The sequence below is a fragment of the Pleurodeles waltl genome, chromosome 12, assembly GCF_031143425.1.
Source record: "Pleurodeles waltl isolate 20211129_DDA chromosome 12, aPleWal1.hap1.20221129, whole genome shotgun sequence".
Taxonomy (NCBI): Eukaryota; Metazoa; Chordata; class Amphibia; order Caudata; family Salamandridae; genus Pleurodeles; species Pleurodeles waltl.
This window is the reverse complement of record NC_090451.1, coordinates 540,379,671-540,404,697: the sequence shown is the minus strand read 5'-3', so window position 1 is coordinate 540,404,697 and position 25,027 is coordinate 540,379,671. Positions and strand designations below refer to the sequence as shown.

Here is a 25,027-nt window from a genome sequence, read left to right as displayed (position 1 = left end):
AGACCAGGAGGTGCCAGACCTGCTGGCAAAAGGGGTGATCTCTCCTACTTCATTCATCCAAGCCAGTTGAAAGCAATCTCTTTTTAGTGGACAAGAGAGAGAAACAATGGCATCCAGTAGTCAGTTTACAATAATTCAACCAGTGGTTGGTGTACTACCATTTCAAGATAGAGGGCATCCATCTGCTAAGGGATCTTATGAGGCCCGACAAGGGGAAGACTCATCTGGACTTCAAGGATGCTTACCTGGCGGTCCTGGTATATCCACCACATCAAAGATTCCTGCAGTTTTACTGGAGGCAACAGGTGTTTGAGTTTCAAGACCTACATTTTGGCCTTTCATCGGGTCTGTGGTGCTTTAGAAAATGTTCTAAAGAGGCCATGAAGTATCTGAGAGTGCAGGCAGTGCATCTGATTGTATATTTAGACAATATCTTATTGGTGGATCAATGCCCAAGTGATTGTGTGAGTACCTTTAGATGGCAGTAGAACAGTTGGTAGATCTTACCCTTGTCATCAACTAGAGGAAATCCCTGCTGATGCCCACTCAACGGGCTACCATTCTGGGTTTTTTAAAGGATTCCAAGGAGAAAACACAGAGGCCTCATTATGAGTCTGGCGGTCCTGGGACCACCAGACTCCCGGTGGAGGTCGAACCGCCGTCAAAGCAGCAGTCCGGCCTCCACATTTCGACCCTGGCGGATATGCTACGGTCCGACTGCTGGCACTGCTAGGTTGACGGAAGTCGATAGCCTGGCGGGGCCGGAGGTCTTAATCCGCCAGGGTAGCGCTGCCCTGGGGATTACGAGTCCCATCTCGGCCGGCTAAGCATGGCGGTTCCACTGCTATGCAAAGGCTGGCGGAGACAGGGTGCTGGGGGCCCCTGCACTTGGCATGGACAGTGCAGGGGCCCCCATGGACAGCCCCATCATTATTTTCACTGCCTGAATTACGAGCAGTGAAAAGCGCGATAGGTGCTGTTGCACCAGACGCACTGCAACAATGTCGCCAGTTCGATTACGAGCCGGCGTCAATGTTGCGGTGAGTTTTCCGCTGGGCCAGCGGGTGGAAACGCTGTTTCTGCCCACTGGCCCAGCAGAAAATCTATGATAGAGCCGAAGGGTGGAAAACCAGAGTGGTGGTTTTCCGTCCTAAAGAGTTTGGCAGGAAGCCTCTGCCACCCGCCAAACTCAGAATGAGGCCCAAAGTGTCCCTTCAAGGAAAGTCACAAAAATCTGTCAGGAACTGGGGATAACTGTTGCCAGACAGTCCACGTTGTTGAGACAGGTGATTCACATTGTGTACCTGTTATCCTCCTCGATGCAGGCAATTCTCCGGGGCCCTCTTCACTACAGGGTACTGCAGAGACTGAAAGCCCATCATCTTCACAAGGGGTTAACATATTACGAGTTGGTTCCCCGGACGGGTGAAGTGAGGGAGGAAATGAGATGATAGTTCTTCCACATGGAGGCCTGGAACGGAAGGGCCATCCTTACATCAAGTACTATCATAGTGATACACTCAGACGCCAGCAGGACTGGTTGGGTGCACGTTGTGGGGATCTTTCTACAGGAGGACAGTGGTTTGCTCACAAACAATAACTGCGGATAAACTGTCTGGAGATACTGGTGGGCTCCTGTGCAGTGCAATGTTGGACTAGAGGGAGAGATCAGTTTTGGGTCCTGATGAAAATGGACAACATTTCAGCAGTATATTACATCAACCATCTGGGGAAACCAAGTCGAAGGCCCTGGCGAATCAGGCCAGTTTTAGCTGTTTTGTCTGGACAACAATATTTCAGTCACAACAGAATATCTCCCAGAGAAGGTCAACAAGGTTGCATATTGTCTTCACAGAATTTAAGGGTCAAGAGTCTGGGGAAGTTGGATCTAGGGATGTTTGCTAAACTGGAATGAAGGTGGGGTCCATTCTCAGTGAACTTATTTGCTTCAAGGTTGGATCACCAACTGGACAGGGTATTCAGCTGGAGACTGGATCCTCTAGAGGCCTTTCCCCAGTATTGGAGTAAGAAGCAAGGATACACATTTCTCCCTTTTGCAATGATCATGTGGCTGTTGACACAAGCGTGCAGACAGAGTGACTTTGGTGGTCATTATGCCAATTTCAAAATCGTAAATTTGGTTGCCAGTTCTGATGAAACTTTCTTGGTATTCTCCTATCCATCCACCCCAGTTTCCCTATCTCTTCAGGGATATGTCAGGGAATCTCCATCACATGCTGACAGCAGAGAGTTTACAACTCATGAATTGGAGGATTAGAGAGAACAATAGAAAGTCCCAGAACGTTTGTAAACAGCTGAACAACTCTTGGCATAGACATGGGCAGAGGAAAAGGTTACATGTTAAAGGATAGGTCTGCCTAGTCTCAATGGATACAGTGGTGTGTGCAGAGCAGTGAGGATCCCGTGGGGTCCCACTTGGTACACAACCTTACTTTTTGGCATCTTTGGATTAACAGGACATGGTTTCAGGTCAGTAAATACTGTCTGATCTGCCATCTCCATGTGGCACCTCCTGATTGTGGGTTCTCATGCAGTGGAGCATTGCTTGATAAGTAAGTCGATGGGAGGGTTCGCTTGTCTCTTCTTCCGGAGCCCTGATACTCATCCTTATGGATTATTAATAAAGTCCGTAATTTCCTTCTTTCATGGCAGAGTAATAGATACCTCTTGAGGAAAGAGTACACTGGCTAAGCTGTTGTGTTTTGTTTCTTGCCGACAAGTGTCAGACATTCAGGCCTTCAATAATACAGGTAGGGTTTTTACCCCAGACTTAGATACCTTTCACATCTCAAGGAGAATGAAATGTAACTCTAAGAATGCTTTCTATCTGACGTTTGATAAGACACCCGAGCTATGTGTTGTTAGATGTTTCCTGTCTTAAACAAAAATGACTGAGGAATTGGACCCTCATGGGAGAGTCAGCTCTTGATTTCCTGCAATTAGCCTTTGAATGTGATTTCGCTCCCACTCTAGCTAGGTGGGCGAGTTGGATTATGCACAAGGCAGGTACATATACCTTTGTGTTTGGGGCACAGAGTATCCCAGGAGCGAATGCCTCCAAAGATTTTTCTAAGGGGGCGAGACTGGAATACATCATTAATGCTACAGACTGGTCTTCAGATTCCATGTTTAAAAAATTTCATTTTAAACCAGCCTTAGACATGGCAACTTTGGTAGCTGACAAGCTTTGAACGAGAGCATAATCCTCACATCCGGTCCTGATATAGAAAGTAAAATGTTCTAGCTTCCATAGTGGAAAGTTGCAATCTGTTAAGGACAGCGAGGTGAGTATTATCCCACCCGTCAAGATAAAACTCTTATTTTGAGCCTGAGGCATAAAGTACAGTATAAATGGAAGAGGCTGGATTGACCAATACCGTAATGTCTAAGTATTGATCACTGATATTCAGATAAATTGGTTTGTTGTGTGTTCTAGTCATATAGGTCCTCATTACAACCTCAGCGGTCTTCTCAGATGACCGCTGAGGCAGCGGGTGCCAGAATACCGCCAGTGCTTGGCGGTATTTCTGGCTCCCTATTTCGTCTTTTCAGCTGGGCCAGCAGACGGTAACAGTGTTACCGTCCGCTGGCCCAGCAGAAAAGTCACATCAACATTGCTGCCAGCTCGTAATAGAGCCGGCAGCAATGCTGATGTACATCGGGTGCAGTAGCACCCGTCGTGCATTTCATGCCCGAAATTCGGCCAGTGAAATGCGCAATGGAGCTATGCCTGGGGGCCCCTGCACTGCCCATGCCCAGTGGATGGCAGTGCAGGGGCCCCTTGGGGCACCCCAAGTCCCCCTAACCGCCAGCCTTTCCATGGCGGTGTTTACTGCCGTGGACAGGCTGGCGGTCGGGGACTAATAATCCCCAGGACAGCGGTACTTGCACCGCTGCCCCTGGGGATTATGACCGCCAGCCGAAAGCCTGGCAGTATAGTGGAGGGGCTGGCAGTATGGCCGTGGCTATTGCACCATGGTCATAATAGCTGGCGGAACACCGCCAGCCTGTTGGCGGTGTTACTGCTCGCCTACCGCCGACTGCCAGGGTCAGAATGAGGCAGATAATGTGGTTTCAGAGCAGGGTATGTTCCAACAATATGCTTTGCGGTAATTGCATGTTATGTACAGTATTCGTTTCGGTTATATGAATTAAGATATTGTGTTTTTATTCCTTCAGGGAAAGACTCCTCTAAATAGGAATAGGACAACAAGAGGGAGTTTAGGGTGGAATAATGGATTATAAAGTCATTGGTGGTCTGTGACTGGTTCAGTTTTTTTTCTAATTCCTGCTCCCTTGGGTTCATGGGAAAGGGAGTTCTTAATGTTGGTTTGAAGACTGCTGTAATGAATAAAGCAAAGAAAGATGAGCATTATATATATATATATATATATATATATATATATATATATATATATATATATATATATATATATATGGAAAATGTCACTTACCCAGTGTACATCTGTCGGTGGCATGTTCCGCTGCAGATTCACATGCTATGCATAGTCCTGCCATTTAGTGTTGGGCTCGGAGTGTTACAAGTTGTTTTTCTTCGAAGAAGTGTTTTCGAGTCACAGGAGTGAGTGACTCCTCCTCTTCGGCTCCATTGCGCATAGGCATCGACTCCACCTTAGATTGTTTTCCCGCAGAGGGTAAGGTAGGAGTGATAGAGTATAAAGAAAAGGGATGTCCATGCAAATGGAATAGAGATATATATACATATGTACAAATTAATGTTTTAACTTAAACGGTTACAGGCTCCCGGGAAGGCGGGAGGGTGCATGTGAATCTGCAGCGGAACATACCACGAACAGATGTACACTGGGTAAGTGACATTTTTCCATTCAACGGCATGTGTAGCTGCAGATAATGCTATGCATAGACTACAAAGCAGTTCTTCCTCCCGTAAGCGGTGGTCAGCCTGTAGGAGTTGAAGTTGTTTGAAATAGTGTTCTTAGTACAGCCTGTCCTACTGTGGCTTGTTGTGTTGCTAACACATCTACACAGTAATGTTTGGTAAATGTATGGGGTGTTGACCAAGTAGCTGCTTTACAAATTTCTGTCATTGGTATATTTCCTAAAAATGCCATTGTTGCTCCTTTTTTCCTGGTGGAATGTGCTTTTGGTGTTACTAATAGCTGCCTTTTGGCTTTTAGGTAACATGTTTGGATGCATTTTACTATCCATCTAGCTAGTCCTTGTTTTGAGATAGGATTACCAGTATGTGGTTTTTGAAACGCCACAAATAACTGTTTGGTTTTCCTAAATGATTTAGTTCTATCAATGTAATACATTATTGTTGGAAAATGGGTTATTGGTAGGGCAGGTAGGTACCTACCCCTAGCAACAAGCCACTAACCTCCACATAGGTACAGTTAGGTCTCAGTAAATGAATCCCAGCTCAACCCTTGGTAGCTTGGCAACGAGCGTCAAGGCTTAACTTAGGAGACAAAGTGTAAAGCATTCAAATATCACAAAACAGTAATTAAATAAAACACAGGAAACAGTTTAAAAATTCAAAAACAATTTATAAAAATAGTTTATATTTTTATCTTTTAAATGACACAAAAACGATTAAAATCGGTTCAGGGGAACCGGAGATATGAATTTTTAAAGAATTATTACTTTTCTAGCGCTTAGAAACAAAAAGCGCCAATCGGGTCATCTGGTTGCACCTCGACCGGGGCAAAGTCAAACTTTCAGGCCGACCGCGATGGAGCCCTGCTCGGCTACAGGTCGCGGGAGGCCTCAGTTAAAAAGTTACCTTCTGACTTAGTCTTTATTTTGAAGTTTTTCTTCACCGGGACGAACCTGCCAGTTGAATCCGACCTCCTGGAGGCCTTGTCCGGATACGCGATGTGGGTTTCCTCGGTGGAGACTTTTACCTTCGGACTTAGTCGTTTTTTCGAGATGAAAATCCTTCGACCGGGGTAAACCTGGATCTTGATCCGACGTCCATGGAGCCCTTCTCGGATACGATGGCTGGGAGGTCCCGGTGAACTTTTTACGTTCGGACTTAGTCTCTTTTTTGGATGTTTTTCTTTACCGGGACGAACCACGAAGTCAGGCCGGGTCGCAGTTGAGGCAAGCCGGCTAGAATTTCCGCGGCGGGTCGGTCCCTCTCTGGAGCTTTTTTCCAAAAATTCTCAAATCTTTTCCAAACTTCTGGGGCTTCACCCAGATGTTCTTTTAAGGTTCTTTTGGGGTCCACAGCTCACCCCAAGGGTCCAGAAGTTCTGTGATGGTCCTTGGGGGGTGCGGACTTCAACTCCCAGAATGCACCTGGCGCAAACTCCTTTTTGGCCACTGGACAGTGGTCAGCTGGTCGCTTTCTTCAGGAGTTGGTGCAGGGGCCTCTGGTTTAGCAATTTTTCACCTGTAGCAAACAGGGAGTCCCTCCTTGAACCAGTTGAAGCCAGGCAAAGTCCTTCTTGTGGTGAAGCCCAAGTGTGCAGCTGGTGCAGTCCTTCTGAGTGCAGGGTCCAGGTGCAGGCCAGGGGTCCAGCAGGGCAGTCCTTCTTCTTCTTTAGTTCCTTTCTTGTTGAATTCTGGAGGGGATCTGAGGTGTGGGTGCAGGTCTGCCAGTTTTATCCTTGCTCCTGGGTGAAAAGCAGGGGGGCCCTGGTTCTCCAATCAGAGACAGGGTCGTCCCCCTGTGATGACCACTTCCTGGGAAGTGTGGCAAAAATCCATCCCAGAAGGCAACAGTCTCCAAAAATCCAACATGGATGAATCTGATTTTTGGAGGTTACATCTGGCTGAGCCCACCCACTGGTGTGGCTAAAAATCATAAACACACCCCTCTCCTGCCCTCTCCTAATCTAATCAAGGGGGCACCTAGCTGTCTGGGGTTGCAGGATGTGGGGGTGTTGCTGGGTGCTGCAAATGTCCTTCTCTGCCTTTGAAGACCAGTTTGGCAGCCCTCCCCCTTCCTGCCTCACCATCTGCTGAGGGGAGATTCTCTCCCCCAAGCACATTCCTTTGTGTGAAGTCAGGCCACTTCACACCTCATCAAGGTAGCCTGGCAGAAGCTGCTGCAGGCTGGCCAATCAGAGCACAGCAGCAAAAACAATGCAGAGCTGAAATTGGCAACTTTTTAGGTAAAGTCTAAACTTTTTACCTGGACAAGTTATATTAAATCCCACAACTGGAAGTTGTGGGATTTATTACAACAATCAATTTGATACCAAATTCTTGGTATGTAACATTTAAGGAGACTTTAAAATTTAAAATAAAGTCTGCCCATTCTAGCCTATGAAGGCCATTTACTTCAATGAGGGAAAAACGAATTTGGCTGTTTTTACCTCACCAGGGCTTATAAATCTATTTTTATAAAGTCCCTGCTTATAGTTACATGGCACCCAGCCCTAGGGGCACATAGGGCACACCTTAGGGGTGACTTATATGTAAAAATAAGGTAGTTTAAGACTTTGGAAGTACCTTTAATTCCAAAGTCGAATTTGCATATAAATTTAATTTAAAAGCAGCCAGCAAAGCAGGCTTGCTTTTAAAATGACACTGGGCACCTCAGCAGTGCACCTAGGTGTGCACCACCTATGCTGTGGTCCCTAAACCTACATGCCCTACCATATACTAGGGTCTTATAGGTAGGTTAACTTAGCCAATTATAATTAGCCTAATTTGCATATCCATTTTACACAGAGCACAGGCCCTGGGACTGTTTAGCAGTACCCAGGGCACCATCAGTCAGGAAAACACCAGCAAAAAGTGGAAAATGGGGGCAAAAAGTTATGGGGCCTCTGCAATCAGCCCTGTTTTCTCACAATTATAGCTCTTTTAATGTCCAATGTATGCAGCGCTCTTTCTGCTACAGAGTCTGGCTGTGGGAAGAAGACTGGGAGTTCCACTGTTTGATTGATATGAAACAGTGATATCACCTTTGGTAGAAATTTTGGGTTTGTCCGAAGTACTACTTTATGTTTATGTACTTATATAAAGGGTTGTTCAATAGTGAAAGCTTGGATTTCACTAACTCTCCTTAATGAAGTAATTGCAACTAGGAATGCCACTTTCCATGTTAGGTATTGAATCTGACATGAATGCATAGGTTCAAATGGTGGACCCATGAGTCGTGTGAGTACATTATTTAGATTCCATGAAGGCACTGGGGGTGTTCTTGGTGGTATAATGCGTTTAGTCCTTTCATGAAGGCTTTGATAACAGGGACTCTAAATAGAGAGATGTGTTGTATATTTTGTAAATATGCTGAAATTGCTGTCAGATGTATTTTGATGGACGAAAAGGCAAAATTTGCTTTTTGCAGATGAAGCACATAACCTACAGTGTCTTGTATTGATGCTGAAAGAGGGGCAATCTGTTTAGATTGACAAGTAAAACACAAACCTTTTTTATTTGTTCGCATAACACTGCCTGGTAGTGGGTTTTCTAGCTTGTTTAATTACTTCCATACATTCTGTTGGAAGATGTAGATATCCAAACTCTAAGACTTCAGGAGCCAAATCGCTAGATTGAGTATTGCTGGATCTGGATGCCTGATCAGTTGTCTGTTTTGTGTTAACAGATCTGGTCTGTTGGGAATTTGATGTGTGGTACTACTACTGACAGATCTAACAGTGTTGTGTACCATGGTTGACGTGCCCACGTTGGTGCAATAAGTATGAGTTTGTTTTGACGCAGTTTGTTGGCTAGAAATGGAATGAGCGGGAGAGGGGGAAAAGCGTAAGCAAATATCCCTGACCAGTTGATCCATAGTTCATTGCCCTTGGATAGAGGGTGTGGGAACCTGGATATGAAGTTTCAGCATTTTGCATTTTCGCTGGTGGCGAAAAGGTCTACGTCTGGTGTTCCCCAGTGATGAAAGTATGTCTGAAGCACTTGGGGTTGAATTTCCCACTTGTGTGTTTGTTGATGATCTCGGCTGAGAACATTTGCTAATTGATTGTGTATCCCTAGAATGTATTGTGCTACTAGGTGAATGTTGTTGTGTATTGCCCAATGCCAAATCTTTTGTGCTAAAAGGGACAGTTGCGATGAGTGGGTCCCTCCTTGTTTGTTTAGGTAATACATTGTAGTCATTGTTAGAAATGGGGTCTTTGGTTGACAGTCAGGTAACCCCCTGTTCAAGCAAGGGCCCTCACTCTAGTCCGGGTAAAAGAGAATCACCCTCAGCTAACCCCTGCTTACCCCCTTGGTAGATTGGCAGAGCAGTAGGCTTAACTTCAGAGTGCTAGGTGTAAAGTATTTGTACCTACACACACAGTAACTTAATGAAAACACTACTAAATGACACAACACCAATTTAGAAAAATAGGAAATATTTATCTAAACAAAACAAGACCAAAAACAACAAGAATCTGACATACACAAGTCAAGTTATGAATTTTTAAAGATTAAACTCAAAAATAGCACTTAGAAACACAAAATGCTTCGATGAGGTGTTAACCCGGAGTCATGACGGAGTCGTTCCCAACAAGCCGACACCAGCGGTGCCTGACCCGGAGTCGCGTAGACCCCCAAGTACAGTACCTTTGGTGAAGAGTGAAAACAAGTCGATGCGCGAAGTCGGGGATCGCGGCGTCTGTGCGAAATGTTGAATCCACGCACTTCGGGTGGCGGCGGTCACGACGTGGTGCATGGACTTCCACTGAGTCGCAGAATTCAGCGGGGCTGCAGCAGCGTCGGGCCTGCAAAGATTGTCGCGTTCCAGCAAAGATCACGGAGTCGGTTGAAGGCGGCGTCACCGGATTCAGCAGCAGCGTCAGTCCTAAGTCGTCCGAAATCGGTTTCCTTGGATTTCCACCAGCTTTCCTTTCAGGGCCCAGGGCCTGGATAGGGCACCACTTGTCAGAGCAGGAGTCTCTCCAGAGACTCCAGGTACTGGCAGAGAGAAGTCTTTGCTGTCCCTTAGACTTCAAACAACAGGAGGCAAGCTCTAAATCAAGCCCTTGGAGATTTCTTCACAAGATGGACGGCACATAAAGTCCAGTCTTTGCCCTCTTACTCTGGCAGAAGCAGCAACTGCAGGATAGCTCCACAATGCACAGTCACAGGCAGGGCAGCACTTCTCCAGGCAGAGGTTCCTCTTGATGTCCAGAAGTGATCTAAAGTCTGTGGTTTTGGGTGCCCTTTTTATACCCAATTTCTCCTTTGAAGTAGGCTTACTTCAAAGTAAAGTCTCTTGTGAATGTGAAATCCTGCCTTGCCCAGGCCAGGCCCCAAACACTCACCAGGGGGTCGGAGACTGCACTGTGTGAGGACAGGCACAGCCCTTTCAGTTGTAAGTGACCACTCCTCCCCTCTCTCCTAGCACAGATGGCTCATCAGGAAATGCAGACTACACCCCAGCACCTTTTGTGTCACTGTCTAGTGTGAGTTGCAACCAGCCTAACTGTCAAACTGACCCAGACAGGGAATAAAAAAACAGGCAGAGTCACAGAAATGGTATAAGCAAGAAAATGCTCACTTTCTAAAGGTGGCATTTTTAAACACACAATCTTAAAATCAACTTTACTAAAAGATGTATTTTTGAATTGTGAGCTCAGAGACCCCAAACTCCACATGTCCATCCTCTCCCAAAGGGAATCTACACTTTAATCAGATTTAAAGGTAGCCACCATGTTAACCTATGAGAGGGACAGGCTTTGCAACAGTGAAAAACGAATTTAGGAATATTTCACTGTCAGGACATATAAAACACATTACTATATGTCCTACCTTAACCATACACTGCACCCTGCCCTTGGGGCTACATAGGGCCTATCTTAGGGGTGCCTTACATGTACGAAAAGGGACGGTTTAGGCCTGGCAAGTGGGTACACTTGCCAAGTTGAATTTACAGTTAAAACTGCAGACACAGACACTGCAGTGGCAGGTCTGAGGCATGATTACAGAGCTACTTGTGTGGGTGGCACAACCAGTGCTGCAGGCCCACTAGTAGCATTTGATTTACAGGCCCTGGCACATCTAGTGCACTTTACTAGGGATATACTAGTAAATCAAATATGCCAGTCATGGATAGATCAATCACATACAATTTAAACAGAGAGCATATGCACTTTAGCATTGGTTAGTAGTGGTAAAGTGCTCAGAGTTCAAAAGCAAACAGCAACAGGTCAGAAAAAAATAGGAGCAGGAGGCAACAGATTGGGGATGACCCTGCATGAGCGAAAAAGTCCAACAGTCATGTTGTCTGTTTTGATCAGAATGTGTTTGTGAACGAGAAAGTTCAAGTGAATGTGTTGTGAAAGGCTTTGAGTGCTAGGAATACGGCTAGCAATTCTAGGTGATTTATGCAAAGTTGTTTGTGTTTGGTGTCCCATTGTCCTTGAATGTTGTGATTGTTGAGGTGTGCTCCCCATTCAATCATTGATGCATCAGTTGTAAGTGTGCTATGAGGAGCAGGGCCTTGAAATGGCCACCCTTTGTTTAAATTTGTGGAATTCCACCAAGGAAGCGATTTGCATGTTTGGCAGTCTATCAACACTAGCTCTTGAAGTTGACTGTGTGCCTGTGACCATTGTTTTGCAAGGCACTGTTGTAAGGGCCGCATGTTTAATCTTGCGTTTGGGACAATGGCGATGCATGATGCCACCATGCACAACAGTTTCATGACAAATTTGACTGTGTACTGTTGGTTTGATTGAATTTGTGCCAATACATTGTGGAATGTTTCTACTCTTTGCGTACTTGGGCTTGCAAGTGCTGTCTGCGTATTTAGTGTGGCTCCTAAATACTGTTGAATTTGCGCTGGTTGCAAGTGGGATTTTTGGTAGTTTATAAAGAACCCTAGAGTGTGTAGGGTTTGTACTACATAATGTGTATGGTTTTGACACTGTGCATGACTATTGTATTTTATTAGCCAATCATCGAGATATGGAAAGACATGGATGTGTTGCCTTCTTAGGTAGGCTGCAGCTACCGCAAGGCATTTTGTAAATACTCTGGGAGCTGTTATAATCCCGAAGGGTAACACTTTGAACTGGTAATGTTTCCCTGTATTACAAACCTGAGATATTTTCTGTGCGCTGGATGGATTGGTATGTGAAAATACGCTTCCTTGAGGTCTAATGTTGCCATGAAATCATGTTGTTGTAGCAGTGGGACTACATCTTGTAGTGTTACCATGTGAAAGTGTTCTGATAGGATGTAAAGATTGAGAGTTCTGAGATCTCGTATTGGTCTCAAGGTTCCATCTTTTTTGGGACTAAGGAAGTACAGGGAGTAAACCCCTGTTCTTATCGAATGTTGTGGTACAAGCTCTATGGCTTGTTTGAGTATTAGTGACTGTACTTCTTTTTGCAACATGGAGATGTGTTGAGAGGAGAGTTTGTGTGGTTTTGGAGGTATATCTGGGGGAATTTGTGCCAATTCTATGCATTAACCATTGTAGATAATAGACAATACCCAGTTGTCTGTTGTAATGGGTAACCAATTTTTGTGGAACGTTTACAGTCTTCCTCCCACTGGTGAAGTGTGATGAGGGAAGATGTGGAGCGAGTCACTGTTTTGTTTGTGATGCTTGTTTTGCTGGCTGATATTTTCCCCTACCTCTGGGGAATTGGCCTTTATAAGTTCCTCTAAACCCACCTCATTGGTACTGAGGCTGGCAAGATGATTTGGATTGCGAGGTGGATGCCTCAGAGGTTTGTGCTCTAAAACCACCCCTGTATTGAGGTTTTCTGTATTGTGTAGTATACAGAGCACCCATGGCTTTAGCAATGTCTGAGTCTTTCTTCATCTTTTCAATGGCCATATCAACTTCAGGGCCAAAAAGCTGTTTCTCATTGAATGGCATATTAAGGACAGCCTGCTGGGTTTCAGGTTTAAACCCTGACGACTGAAGCCATGCTTGTCTCCGAATAGTAACAGCAGTATTGATTGTCCTAGCTGCTGTGTCTGATGAGTCTAGGGCTGACCTAATCTGGTTGTTAGTAATAGCCTGCCCTTCCTTGACTATTTGCTGTGCCCTCTTTTGTTGATCTTTGGGGAGATGCTGGATGATATCTTTCATCTCGTCCCAGTGGGCCCTATCATACCTAGCCAGTAACACTTGGGAGTTGGCTATTCTCCATTGATGAGCTGCAGTGATGCTACTCTTTTGCCAGCAGCATCGAATTTCCTGCTCTCCTTGTCTGGTGGTGGTGTATCACCAGATGACTGGGAGTTGGCCCTTTTCCTTGCCGCACTCACAACTACAGAATCAGGAGGCAGTTGTTGAGTAATGAATGCCGGGTCAGAGGGAGGTGGTTTATATTTTTTCTCCACTCTGGAAGTGATGATCCTGGCCTTGAGTGGCTCTTGAAAACTTTGATGTGCGTGTTTTAACATGTCTGGAAGCATGGGAAGGGACTGGTAAGTAGTGTGAGTGGAGGATAATGTATTCAAGAGAAAATCATCCTCCAAAGGCTCGGTGTGCATGGCGACGTTGTGGTATGATGCCGCCCTATCCAGAACTTGAGTGTATCCAGTGCTATCTTCTGGTGGTGATGGTTTGGAAGGATAGCAGTCTGGGCTATTATCGAAAATGGGATCTGGATCATAGAGATCCCATGGGTCGACATTGTCGTGTTGTGAATCTGCAGAGTGTACAGGAGACTGTGCAGGTGTAGAAGTAGTAGGTGGAGAGACAATCAGGTGAGGAGAATGAGGAGGAGACTGATGAGGTGAAAAATGTGGAGTTGGAGATTTTTGCTTAGGCCTTGGCACTTTAGCTGGTGGCTGCTCAGTGTCCACTTGCACTTGAAAGGCTAGCTTCCTCTTAGTCTTCAGAGGAGGTGCAGTTATAATCTTGCCAGTGTCTTTATGAATATGAATTCAGGCCTGCCTTTCATCAATTTCCTCCATTTGTGTGAGTTCCTCAGAAAATCTATGGCTTTCTTTAAGTTGTTTCGAAAGTCCATGCTCCTCTTTGTAAATGGGTCTTTTCGTCTCCGAAGCCGGTTTTCTTGGGATCGAAAGGCCGGGAGTGGATGTTGGCCTCGGCTCCGAAAGGGATTTTCGAGGCTTCGACTCAATGGGTCGGTGTTTGCCTGTTTGGGAGCCTGTGCTTCAGCTCGAGCCCAAAGGCTTCGGTGGCGTGGCCTTTCTCAGTGCTGAAGTTATTGCTTGGTCACCTGAAGACTTTTTCGGGTGGAGCCATGGCCTTCTGGCAGTGGCGTTCCCGAGGCCTTGTGTTTGGGTTTGGATTGGACAGGGGCAGGCGTACGCATGTGCTGTCTTGCCGTGACTGGTCTGTCCTCCTCGGACTCCTGCTCGGAATCGGACGTAGACTGCGGTGTGCATAATCTCCTCTTCCTCAACGTTGAGACGTTCAGTGCTTCTCGATGCCATTTCAAACCTTCGCGCTCTTCTGTCTCGTTGAGTCTTCTTTGAGCGGAAGGATCTGCAGGCCTCACAAGTATCCTCTTGATGGTCTGGAGATAGACAAAGATTACAGACGAGATGTTGGTCAGTATATAGGAACTTGGCGTGGCACCGAGGACAAAAGTGAAATGGGGTCCAGTCCATGAGCACGACCAGGCCTGAGTTGGGCGCGGGGAGCCCCGAAGGGCGAGTAAAGAAGTTGGATCCGCCGGTACCGAAGTGTTGATGAGAGATGATACGCGATCGAAACAATACCGACGAATTAGAGAGTTTTTAGGACTTTTCCGACTCGAACTACTGGAGTGAAAAGAAACACGTCAGAACCTGATGGGGGAAAGAAAGCAATCTAAGATGGAGTCGATGCCCATGCACAATGGAGCCGAAGAGGAGGAGTCACTCGATCCCGTGACTCGAAAACACTTCTTTGAAGAAAAACAACTTGTAACACTCCGAGCCCAACACTAGATGGCAGGACTATGCATAGAATGTGTATCTGCAGTTACACATGCCATCGACCTGTGGTATTTCCCGGAATGTGAATCAGCCTGACATTTTTAGCATTGCTAATCCTTACCATTTTATCCCATTTCTTTTTCATATGAACTTGCTTTTTCTATTTAAGATTGTTGTAATAATCATTCATTATTGTCTTCTGGAGGAACAGAGTGCATGCAAAACACTGTGTCATCCATTGCACTTTACATAATTCATTCCTACCACTGGATTACCTTATCAGTTGTCATAATTTGTCCTAATGTACTGAAAGCACTTAAAGATCAGTCTATAGGAGGGTCTGTAGGAACAGGGTGCTTTGTGCTGACTGTAGTAGAAGTACTATCATTTGCAAGCCATCTTGCCCTTTCTGATTAGCAAAGCAAATCACCTGAGAGAAATGATAACGTTCCATATGTTGCTTCATACTGTAGAAGGAATATATGTGAACATGTTATCCTTGTAAGAGGGGAAATGATTCTATGTAAAACATTCAGCGAGGATATCAAGAAAAAAACATACATTTCCATAGAATTACTCTATTTAGCTTTCTCATTTAAAAACTGTCATAGATTCTTCCCAATTTATGGCCTACGTTTCACTGTGTTTTACCAGGAAATGAGAAGAAGGATTATCTCATGCATGATCAAAATCTGAAACATCTGATTATTCCACTCATTCAAGACTAATGGGCTGTCATTTCACCATAAAAATCACTTATCATATAATTACTGTTGAGTCAAGGTCACAGGAGGGAAATGTATGTTAAGAATGAGTATATCATTCATCTCTACCCTAAAATGCATACCCATCTTGAGGTTTACCGCCAATATATATTCTGCACAATAAATATTGTTCAAGATATACATGTTTTACTCCTCCTCCTTACTACCATTGTAATTAAGTAAACGTTATTGCTTTCAGCATAACTGTAACAATATTAACTAAAAGATCAAACATCAGTCAACCAATGATATGTTCGTCTGTCAAACAATTACATATTTAATAATATATAAAACATTGATTAAAACTGTCCTAATAAGTCTTTCCTAATAAAACATTTAAATAATTTAAAATGGGAAAATGTTGACACATATTACCAATATAAAGTGTGAGTGCATGCATCAGTAATAGCATTGTGGTAGTGTATATCAATTATTTCTTGACAGACTGCCCCTGTGCCTTCACGGTAAGTACTCACGCTTGCCAGATATACATAGCCACAGATAAATATATTTAGAGTGCCAATCTATCAGTGGTATTTTGGATACCATTATATTGAAACATCCTCCCATCAGATTACCTCTGCCAAAACACCGACCTTCTGAATATTAACATCCTTCACCACCTATGTTTTTGCAGTACTTCCACATCACACTCTTGGAGAAAACTCATACTATCCTCATTCATGATATGTCTCTACATTCCTGCTAGATACCTGCTAATAACCAATGAACTTTTCATTTAACTGATTAAGTTATGCTTTTGAATGAAAGATTTCATTAAAAAAAAAAAAAATTAAGTACTAAAGGATTCACATAGTCAATTTCAAGTACAACTTTTCCCAATTGCGCAATAACTTCTCATCACCACCAATGTGTTGAAGCTTTAATGAATTTCAATTTAACTAATTGAAAAGGGAAACAAGAAAACTGTAACACTGTAAATCTGTTCACTCATACTTCTTACCTTGAGAATGGGATTGTTTCACATCTTCACGTTGAAATTTCATCTCGTTGATATCTGAGATTAGCAGTTTACGAGCATCGAACTCATTGCGAAAGTGGTAATACTGCTTTGCCAATTCTTTCTGCAGTTTTGCCACCTGTCAAGGAAAATGACAGTGTTAGAAGAACCCGCTGTCCAATGTGAACCACAACTTCTCGTCAGTGCACAGTTGCCTTACAGCTATAACTAATTTACGCATTTCCACCATTGAAAACGTAGATTATGTGATGTGAGGTAGTAAAACATATATCATCTTTCTTGATAGTTGATGTGAGAAAATGAGAAAGTGTTTGCTTTGATTAAAAATATGTGTTTGGCAGAACCCCAATTACAACGATGCTGAAGATATAAAATGAATGCTGTAACAGAACACAAATGCATGGCTGTAGTTTGCAAGAATTGCTCACTTAAGGTCATGCTGAATGTTGCAGGACAGTTTTCCAGCTGCCTCCTTTTGACAGCAGGGCTTGATATATGGGTATGCTCTCCAACATGTATTACTAGAAGGACATAGTAGTTATAGAACTATCAGAAGTGACACAAACTTCATATTTGGTAAAGGGGGGTGTGTTGGTTGGCACGTGTGCAATCTGATTACCTGTTTTCGCAAATTACATCTTTGCAAACATGCCAGTTTGTGACAGGTCACTGTCAGCTCACTGCTTTTTGGTGATTGGACAGAGGTCTTGGAATAAAGTAGTGGTGCTCATAAATTAGCTCAATGATCTAAGGTTTCTGCTCGCTGGATGTCAGGTATGGATTGCAAGCATGAAATCTAGAGTGCTTGTTTCCCGATCTATGTGTATGCGAATTTAGAACAACACTATTTTTCAGTGTTTGAACGAGTATTCATTCATAAGACCCTCTATCAAGAGGGGCAGTACATACTTGATAACACATGGAACTGTATGACAATACATCGATATTGAAATACTTACACCAAAGATTAGCGTAAAATTCTCATCTTGGACAGTTGCACATAATATTATCAAAGGACTCCTGACTGTATCTATGTTGACAGCGTAAAAATACCTTGGAAATTAAAGCAAAATAATTCAAATTGGAGAACAGTTTACATGAGATAGCCTGTATGTTGTATAAAGCGTTCACCAGGACACTCCTGCATTGTCTAATGGACAATAAATTTAGTTTCAATAACTGTTGTGTACAGTAAAGGTTTTCTATTGTACTGTTTGTATTTCCAAATGAAGATATGTTCAAACACTGAAAAATTGGGTTGGTCTAAATTCTATCCACTTGGAAATACACATTGAGAAAAATGCGATACAATACAATAGGGTTTGTAAAGCACACAGCTGCTTTTCAGGAAGTGTCCCAGCGCTAGAAGCAAGGTTTTGAAAAAGATCTAGAGCCTATCCCCAAAATACAGAGCCTACGCATTAAGAAGAAATAGCTTCAGGTTTTTAATAAAAATAGATTCAGAAGGGGTGAAATGCAGAGGAATCACAAGGGAATTCCAAAATTTGGCAGTGAGAAACCCAAAGGATCTGCTACCTCCTCTAATCTTGCAAACCCTAGGAATTTGCAGTAGCTTTAAAGCTTTGGATCTGAAAGATCTGCACCGGGAATAGGCTTTAAGCCTTCTTGTAAGGTATAAAGGACCTTTCGTCTTAAAGGCAGCATAGGCAAAAATTAAAGCCTTGAATTTATTCATGCTAACAAGGGGCAGCCAATGTAGTTGGCGCAAGTAGGCAGAAACTGATAGACGAGCTGGAAAATTCAGAATAAGACGTGCTACAGAATTTTTAATAATGTGCAGGCAGTGTAACAAGTTATACTGCAGGTCCAGATATGTTATTCGCAAAGTCTAACTTGGAATTAACAAGAGACTGAACAATGGTCTTACTGGTGACCCCAGGTATCAGATGGGGCATCCTTATAAGTGATTTTAGAGTAGCAAAGCAGCTTGCAGATACAGCTTTAACCTGCGGATCAAAAGGCAAGTTGGAGTCAAATTTAATATTCTGGAAAACAAGAGCAACCCAACTGTCCAAATGAACATGGGTATTAAACTAAAGCACACGACAGCCATTCACATGGAGCTACTTTTGTAATGTAAATATAATATCTCCTTGATGCAGACCCCTGCTAAGATCCTGGAGAAGTATATTAACAAGGAATTGGCCGAGTATCTCCTTGATCAACTCCTGGGCCCATTGCAGTGTGTTCAGGATGGACCATAGTACAGAATCACCTCTCATCTCCATTACAGATTTTATTAGTAGGCAAGTAGATCAGGGAGGGGCGGCTATCCTGGTCTTGCTAGACTTGTCAGCAGCCTGTGACACAATATTTCCATCTTTGTTGGTTCAAAGGCTCCGGCAGGCTGGGCTGAAGGACGTGACCCATAAGCTGTTGGAGTCATTGTTAGGTGGCAGGACCATTACAGTCACCTGTGGAGACCTCAGAGCAGTACCCTTTCAGCTTCCTTCTGTGGTCCCCGAAGGATCGTCTTTAAGCTCTACCTTATTCAATCTGTATGTCGCCCCTTTGGCAAAAATGGTATGCTCTTTTGGCTTTCAGGTATCATCCTGCGTGGACAATCACCAGAGCATTGTGTCCATCTCCGATGACTGAGAAAATGTAGCAGACAGGTTCAGGATGTGTATGGGGGAGACCAGTAGGTGGATGAGACAGAATTGTCTGAAAATGAATGGTGAGAAAACCGAGATTATGGTGTTCAGTTCCATCTGGAATAATGGTTGGTGGCCAGAAAACTGTGACACTTTACCTTTCCAGGTGATTGTGGCCAAAAACCTAGGTGTGATGTTTGATAACACCCTGACTTTTGACACCCAGGTTAATAGAACTGTGAGTTCCTGTTGTAGGTGACTGGGATCTGGAAAACAATATTGCATTTTCTTCAGAAAGAGCTCAGGGTGGCAGTGGTCATTGATCTTATCACCTCAAGCTTAGACTACTCCAATGCCCTGTATCTTAATGTTAACCAACTTTCATTGAAGAAGCTCCAAATCATTCAGAATGTGGCTGCTCGAAGAAAAAGATTGTCTAATACTGTGAGGATAACTTGTAGATTGGTATAAAATACACAGACAGCCACAACTGTTTGAGTACAAATAATCACACAGGGAAAATTCCTAGTGTAGAATGATCATCACGAAGGTCTGTCTTTTTTTAGTGCCAATGGCGTTTTGATCCTTTTGAGGATACCAGGGTCTCTCCTCTTCTCGTCTTGGTTTGCTTCACTTGGAGTGTACTTTCCACTATCTCTCAATTCACCAATTGTGAATATGTGGTTCCTTTTGCATTTCTTTGCATTTTTGAATAAAAACATTTTCACTGTTTACTGAATAAATAAATGTACCAGTTGCTTTGTTAACATTATTATTAATACATATTAAGTTCTGATAGAATGAGAATTGTCTCTATTGAAATGTTCTATTACTGATTTTATGCAGGATTTTCTGTTTTATTATATTTATATTACAAAATGAGCTTCATGTGAATGGTTGTCCTATGCTCTGGGGTCAAATTTAAAGCCAAACTTTCTCACAACCGAAGTTGGTACAGGGGGTACTAAGCGCAAAGACCACCATTTAGGACAGTCTGGGTAATGACTGGTGCCAAATATGAGGATTTCTGTTTTATCAGAATTCAATTTAAGGCACTGTCATTCATCCACTCTCACATAGATTTCAGACAAAGCTTAAAAGAATTCAAATCTCCTACATCATTATCCTGAAAGGACAGAGGAAGTTGAGTATCATCAGCATTGGAAATCACCCGCAAGACCCAGGCTTACACAATGTTTACAACAGGAGTCATGTAAACATTAAAAAAGGGTAGGGCTAAAGGCAGAGCCTTGAAGCACCCCACAGTCAAGTGGTTTAGCGACTGAAGTAAAAGGGGAAATAAATATTGCTTGTGTCCGGTCAAATTTAACCCAGACCCAACGCCTAACCTTGGACTTCAATACTCCTCAGCCTGTTTAGAAGAATAGAGAGACTGTATCGAACACTAATGATAAATCCAATAGGACTACCATTGCTGTAGCATTCTGAAACCTCCAAGAGGGCAGACTTTGTGCTGAACCCCACACGAAAACCAGATTGAGTATTGTGTAAAAGGTAATTTAAGTCCAGAAAATGGGAGAGTTGTCTGTTCACCAGCTTCCCCAACATATTTGCTGCTGCAGGTAAGTAAGAAATATCTCTGAAGTTACTGAGCACCTTGGGGTCAGCTTTGGGTTTCTTGGGCAAGAGGAGCACGAGGGCCTGCTTCTAGCTCCTTTGCACTAAAGTGGACTCCAGGGAGGAATTCATCAGCTTGTTCAGAATGGGATTAACAAGCAGACTGACCAGTTTGAGAATGTCACAAAGACATTGGTCAAGAGGGCGAACCAGACTTACAGTTAGCCAGTATAGAGAATGAGTCCTTCAAGGAGATAGGTTCAAAATTGGACAATAGAGGGCCAGAAGAAAAACTCTCATCCAGGGTAGATAGCAGCACCCCCTGAGTGAGAAATGATTATAAATCATTTTGGTTTCATTGAAAAAGAAGTCAGAGAGTTCCTCACGTAAGTTAGCAGGAGTAAGTTGGTTTGGAATTGCACTGGGGGACAAGAAGGAGAAGATGAACTCCTTATGTGTCTTATGGAAAGATCTATGGAAATTCATCAAGGCTCTCTTATACACAGCTTTTGCCTTACTATCATAAGATTTCCTCCATATACACAAAAGGAGTTTACATTGGGACCTCTCACCTTTTAAAGCAACCAAGAGCCAAGGATCTGACAGTCTCGATCTCCTCAGCAATACAGTTTTTATCAGGGCAATCAGATCTAGGGCTAAGGATAGCTAGTTATTCACCTTTTCTATATTGGAGTCAACTGAGCCCAAAATTTGAGTGGAATTAATTGGAGAGCCTCAGATAGAAGAGATTTTCAGATTTGACACCAAAATTGTCAGACTTTCCGAAATGCCATTTGATGCTTCTTGGAAAGGTTGGTGAGCAATCCTAAAAGGTATCAAGAAATAGTTAGACCAAATTAGTTTGAGGCCTGGGCTGATATGAAAATTCATGGAGTGAGAGAAAATTAAAACCAATGGGTTTCTGGCCATATAAGTGGGGCCATGCATATGTTGTTCAAAATTAAATCCCTCTAAAGTAGTCAAAAACTGTTTGGCCACTGAGCATCTTAAATCATCTATGTGTAGATTAAAATCTCCCAGCAATAAGATATTCAAGCAAAGTATGGAAAGTTGGCCCTCCAGGTTTACAAGTAAGCCAAGGGTCTCAATAGAACAATTAGGTGGTCTGTAAATCAGGACACTAGAAACCGGGAAAGAGAGATCCAGATTAATAGAAAAGAAAAGGCCTTCTATGGTCCCAATATTCAACCTGTTAGATATTGTACACAGAATAGTATCCCGGCACACTACAGCCACACCGCTGCCCTTTTTAGCAGCCCTGTAAACAATCTGAATTGGGAACACAGGTGGGATGGCTAAAGCAATATCAGGTGCAGAGGAGTTCACAAGCCATGTTTCAGTCACGAACAATAGATTCCAATTATCCTCTGAAAACAAATTACAAATATCAACAGCATGCTTCTATAAGGATCTACAATTAATCAAGCATGCTGACAGAGTTGTACCCTGCCGACCTGTCTGCTGATTCCCATTAACAGATAAGGGACTCACAATAGCTCCTGGATAGATGCCATCCTGAGGAATAAAATAATATGTGCAGGACGGACACTTAGACATAAAATCCTTGCGAAAATCGCCACAAAGGTTAAATTTGTGGCCACAGAGAGGAAGAACAGGAGACTTTTGAGCAAGTATCAACTCATCTCCTGAGTATACCTGCAACGCAGGGGAACCCCTCGACTCACCAACAGCATGGCTGGCTCAGCGCACGATCTGGACGCAGACAGACACTGGCGGGCTTGCCTCTGATGCACCAGCTGCATTCGTCCGCAGCATTGCCTGCCTTATGTAATCAGAGGAAAAGCCTAATTCCAACCACTAAAGCAAGTCAAACCAAAATGGCACCTCTGTAGTTGAACTGTTGAAAAACAGAAAGTGCCCTCAAAATTGCAAGAATCCTGCTTAAAAAAAAGCTAAAATTAGTACCTCTTCACAACCCTGTCACCCACTAACACACAAACAAAGAATAAAAGGAACAGAGCTTAAAAATCATTACGTTACAGGCAACACAAGTCGCTGCGTCTCTGCGGCATTGTCCACACTCTATTTTGCATAGCTTCAGTTACTGGGAGGAGTTGTAGGTCCTACTCTCACTAGAGTACTGAGGTTTCCCACAATTGATTTTACAACAACAGAAAAGTAAAGGAATTAATGAGTAGGCTTAAAGTGTGTCAGGTCTGTTAAAGCAGTGTTCCCCAACCCCCGGGCCCCTGGATCAATCGGCACCGGGCCGCCCCACTGTGGCGGCCGGTAAATGTTTGATAATTTTTCCGTGGCCCGCTTGTCACACAATGGGACAAGCGGGCCACGGAAAAATTATCAAACATTTACCGGTCCGCGGCGATAAAAAGGTTGGACAACACTGTGTTAAAGGATTTGCACTGGATTGCCTGCAGACTGGAAATGTGGGAAAAGTATACAGTCAACTCCACTGAGGGGTAGAACACACACATTAAACCGCAAGGCTCTGGAAGGTGGACTACATGACTCCACCATGGCATTCTCCAGCCTGAGTTTTGACAATCATAGAACTCACAGATGTCCAAACTTTTTAAGTGAGGGGCCAGGTAATACGGTTTTGTTAGTCAGTGGGCCATGCAAGCATGTGAAATATGCAAGCCCCTTCTCAAGCTGGGTTTAAGTGGGTGAAGGGAGGATTTCCTTTAATAATAGGTAATTCTGTGTAGGTACTCAGCAACTGACAACAGAGGTGCTTTGTGATAGTTGCAACGTGCCACTACTGGATAACAGTGAATTACAGGAGTCAAGCCAGAGGTGAATTGTAATTGCTACTTGCCCATAAAACTTGGAAAAATACTGTGTAGTAGCCATTCACTAGTTAACACAAGAGAAGAAGCATTAATCTTAGGGGTGTGGTAACACCCAAAGGAGTACTTTGAGTCCAAGCTAGGGTAAACCGAAAAAAGTTCACATAAGCTCTACTTAATTGAGTACTTGCTAGCATACAGTAAGCCACTGCCATCAATATACCCACTAGAGGCCTCAAATCCGATCAACAATGCAATTTTCTGTTCAGTACTGAGACCTGAATGACCTATGATTCCTCCCATGTCTGGAAGTGCACACTGCAAAAGTGAGACCACAAACTTGGTGGTGGAGGAAAAGGCTCTTACATTTAACTCTTCCTCGAAAGTCACTGAAGTCTCTCAGACACTATCATCAGACAAGGGTGACTTTTTCACACTCAATGAGTTTTTCATCAAAGCTACAATGATAGGGAATGTGATAGTCTATCGTCCTCCAGGACCAGTCAACCAACTTCTTGAACTTTTCATAGATACTGCATTTCTTTTGTTGATTAGTTTAATGTCTCACTTCCCTTTACACACAAGATGGGGCATTGTGTTGATATAACTAATCTTAGGAATATGAACCTCCTGTTAGCTGAGTCCTCCCTAGCGACTTGGGCTGGACCCTTGGACATTTAAATCCAAGCTACACCACAACAAAGATCATCTATATATGCAAAAATAATTTATTGCACAACAATTCAATTAATCAACTCCAAACATTATTTTGGATTATACAAAAAGGATTTTACTGCAACCAGCATACTAGGTGGGTCATCAAAGTCAAGAACATGTGGAAGACTTCTGTTATTTATTTTTTTACTCTGAGAAAATATTGGCATTCAAAATAACCTGCCTCTAACAGGAGGAACTGCATGGCGCCTCCTAAAATATATTGCTACTTGAATGGCTGTACTCTTTATTTTGACTTACACTCAACTTCCACTGAACAAGAGAAGCGCTTGATAGATGGCCTTAAAGCCACACATTCCAGGGAAGATGACTGCTAGCATAGGTGACCACTCTCCAGAAGCACCAGAGTTCTTTAATTTCTCTATAACATCAAGAATTCTACTACCTAAATTAAAAAGCTACCATCTAAATTAAAAAGTGCTGCACTGGGGGCGGAGCCAAGATGGCGACAAAGACGGACGCTCAGTGAAGAGCTCCGCAACTCGGCCCGTAAAAATTTGAATAAATCCTGCGTCACCCATAAGGGAAAAATCCCAGACACTGCTGACTGTCATCTAGGGGCACCCAACTCTGGAGAGGGACCGGTGACGAGTGGGCAGCCAAGGCGAGGTGCTGAAAGCAAGAGTGCAACATTGCCACAAGGCGGGAGTGGGGCAGGCACAGTGGTGACGCAGAGGCCCGCCTGCTGCAGGGCCAGCACAAGAGGAGGTACGAGGATGGCTGTTTGGCCCTGGGGTGAACTGT

General features: G+C 43.6%; 1 protein-coding gene across 1 annotated transcript in view; it reads right to left on the bottom strand.

Moving 5' to 3' along the window:
* TSNAXIP1 (translin associated factor X interacting protein 1) overlaps positions 1 to 25,027 on the bottom strand; it is a 340,170-nt gene that overhangs the window by 139,366 nt on the left and 175,777 nt on the right. The window contains exon 7 of the mRNA XM_069217569.1: positions 16,549 to 16,684. Within this exon, the coding sequence (XP_069073670.1) occupies positions 16,549 to 16,684 (136 nt within the window). The remainder of the gene's footprint in view (positions 1 to 16,548; positions 16,685 to 25,027) is intronic.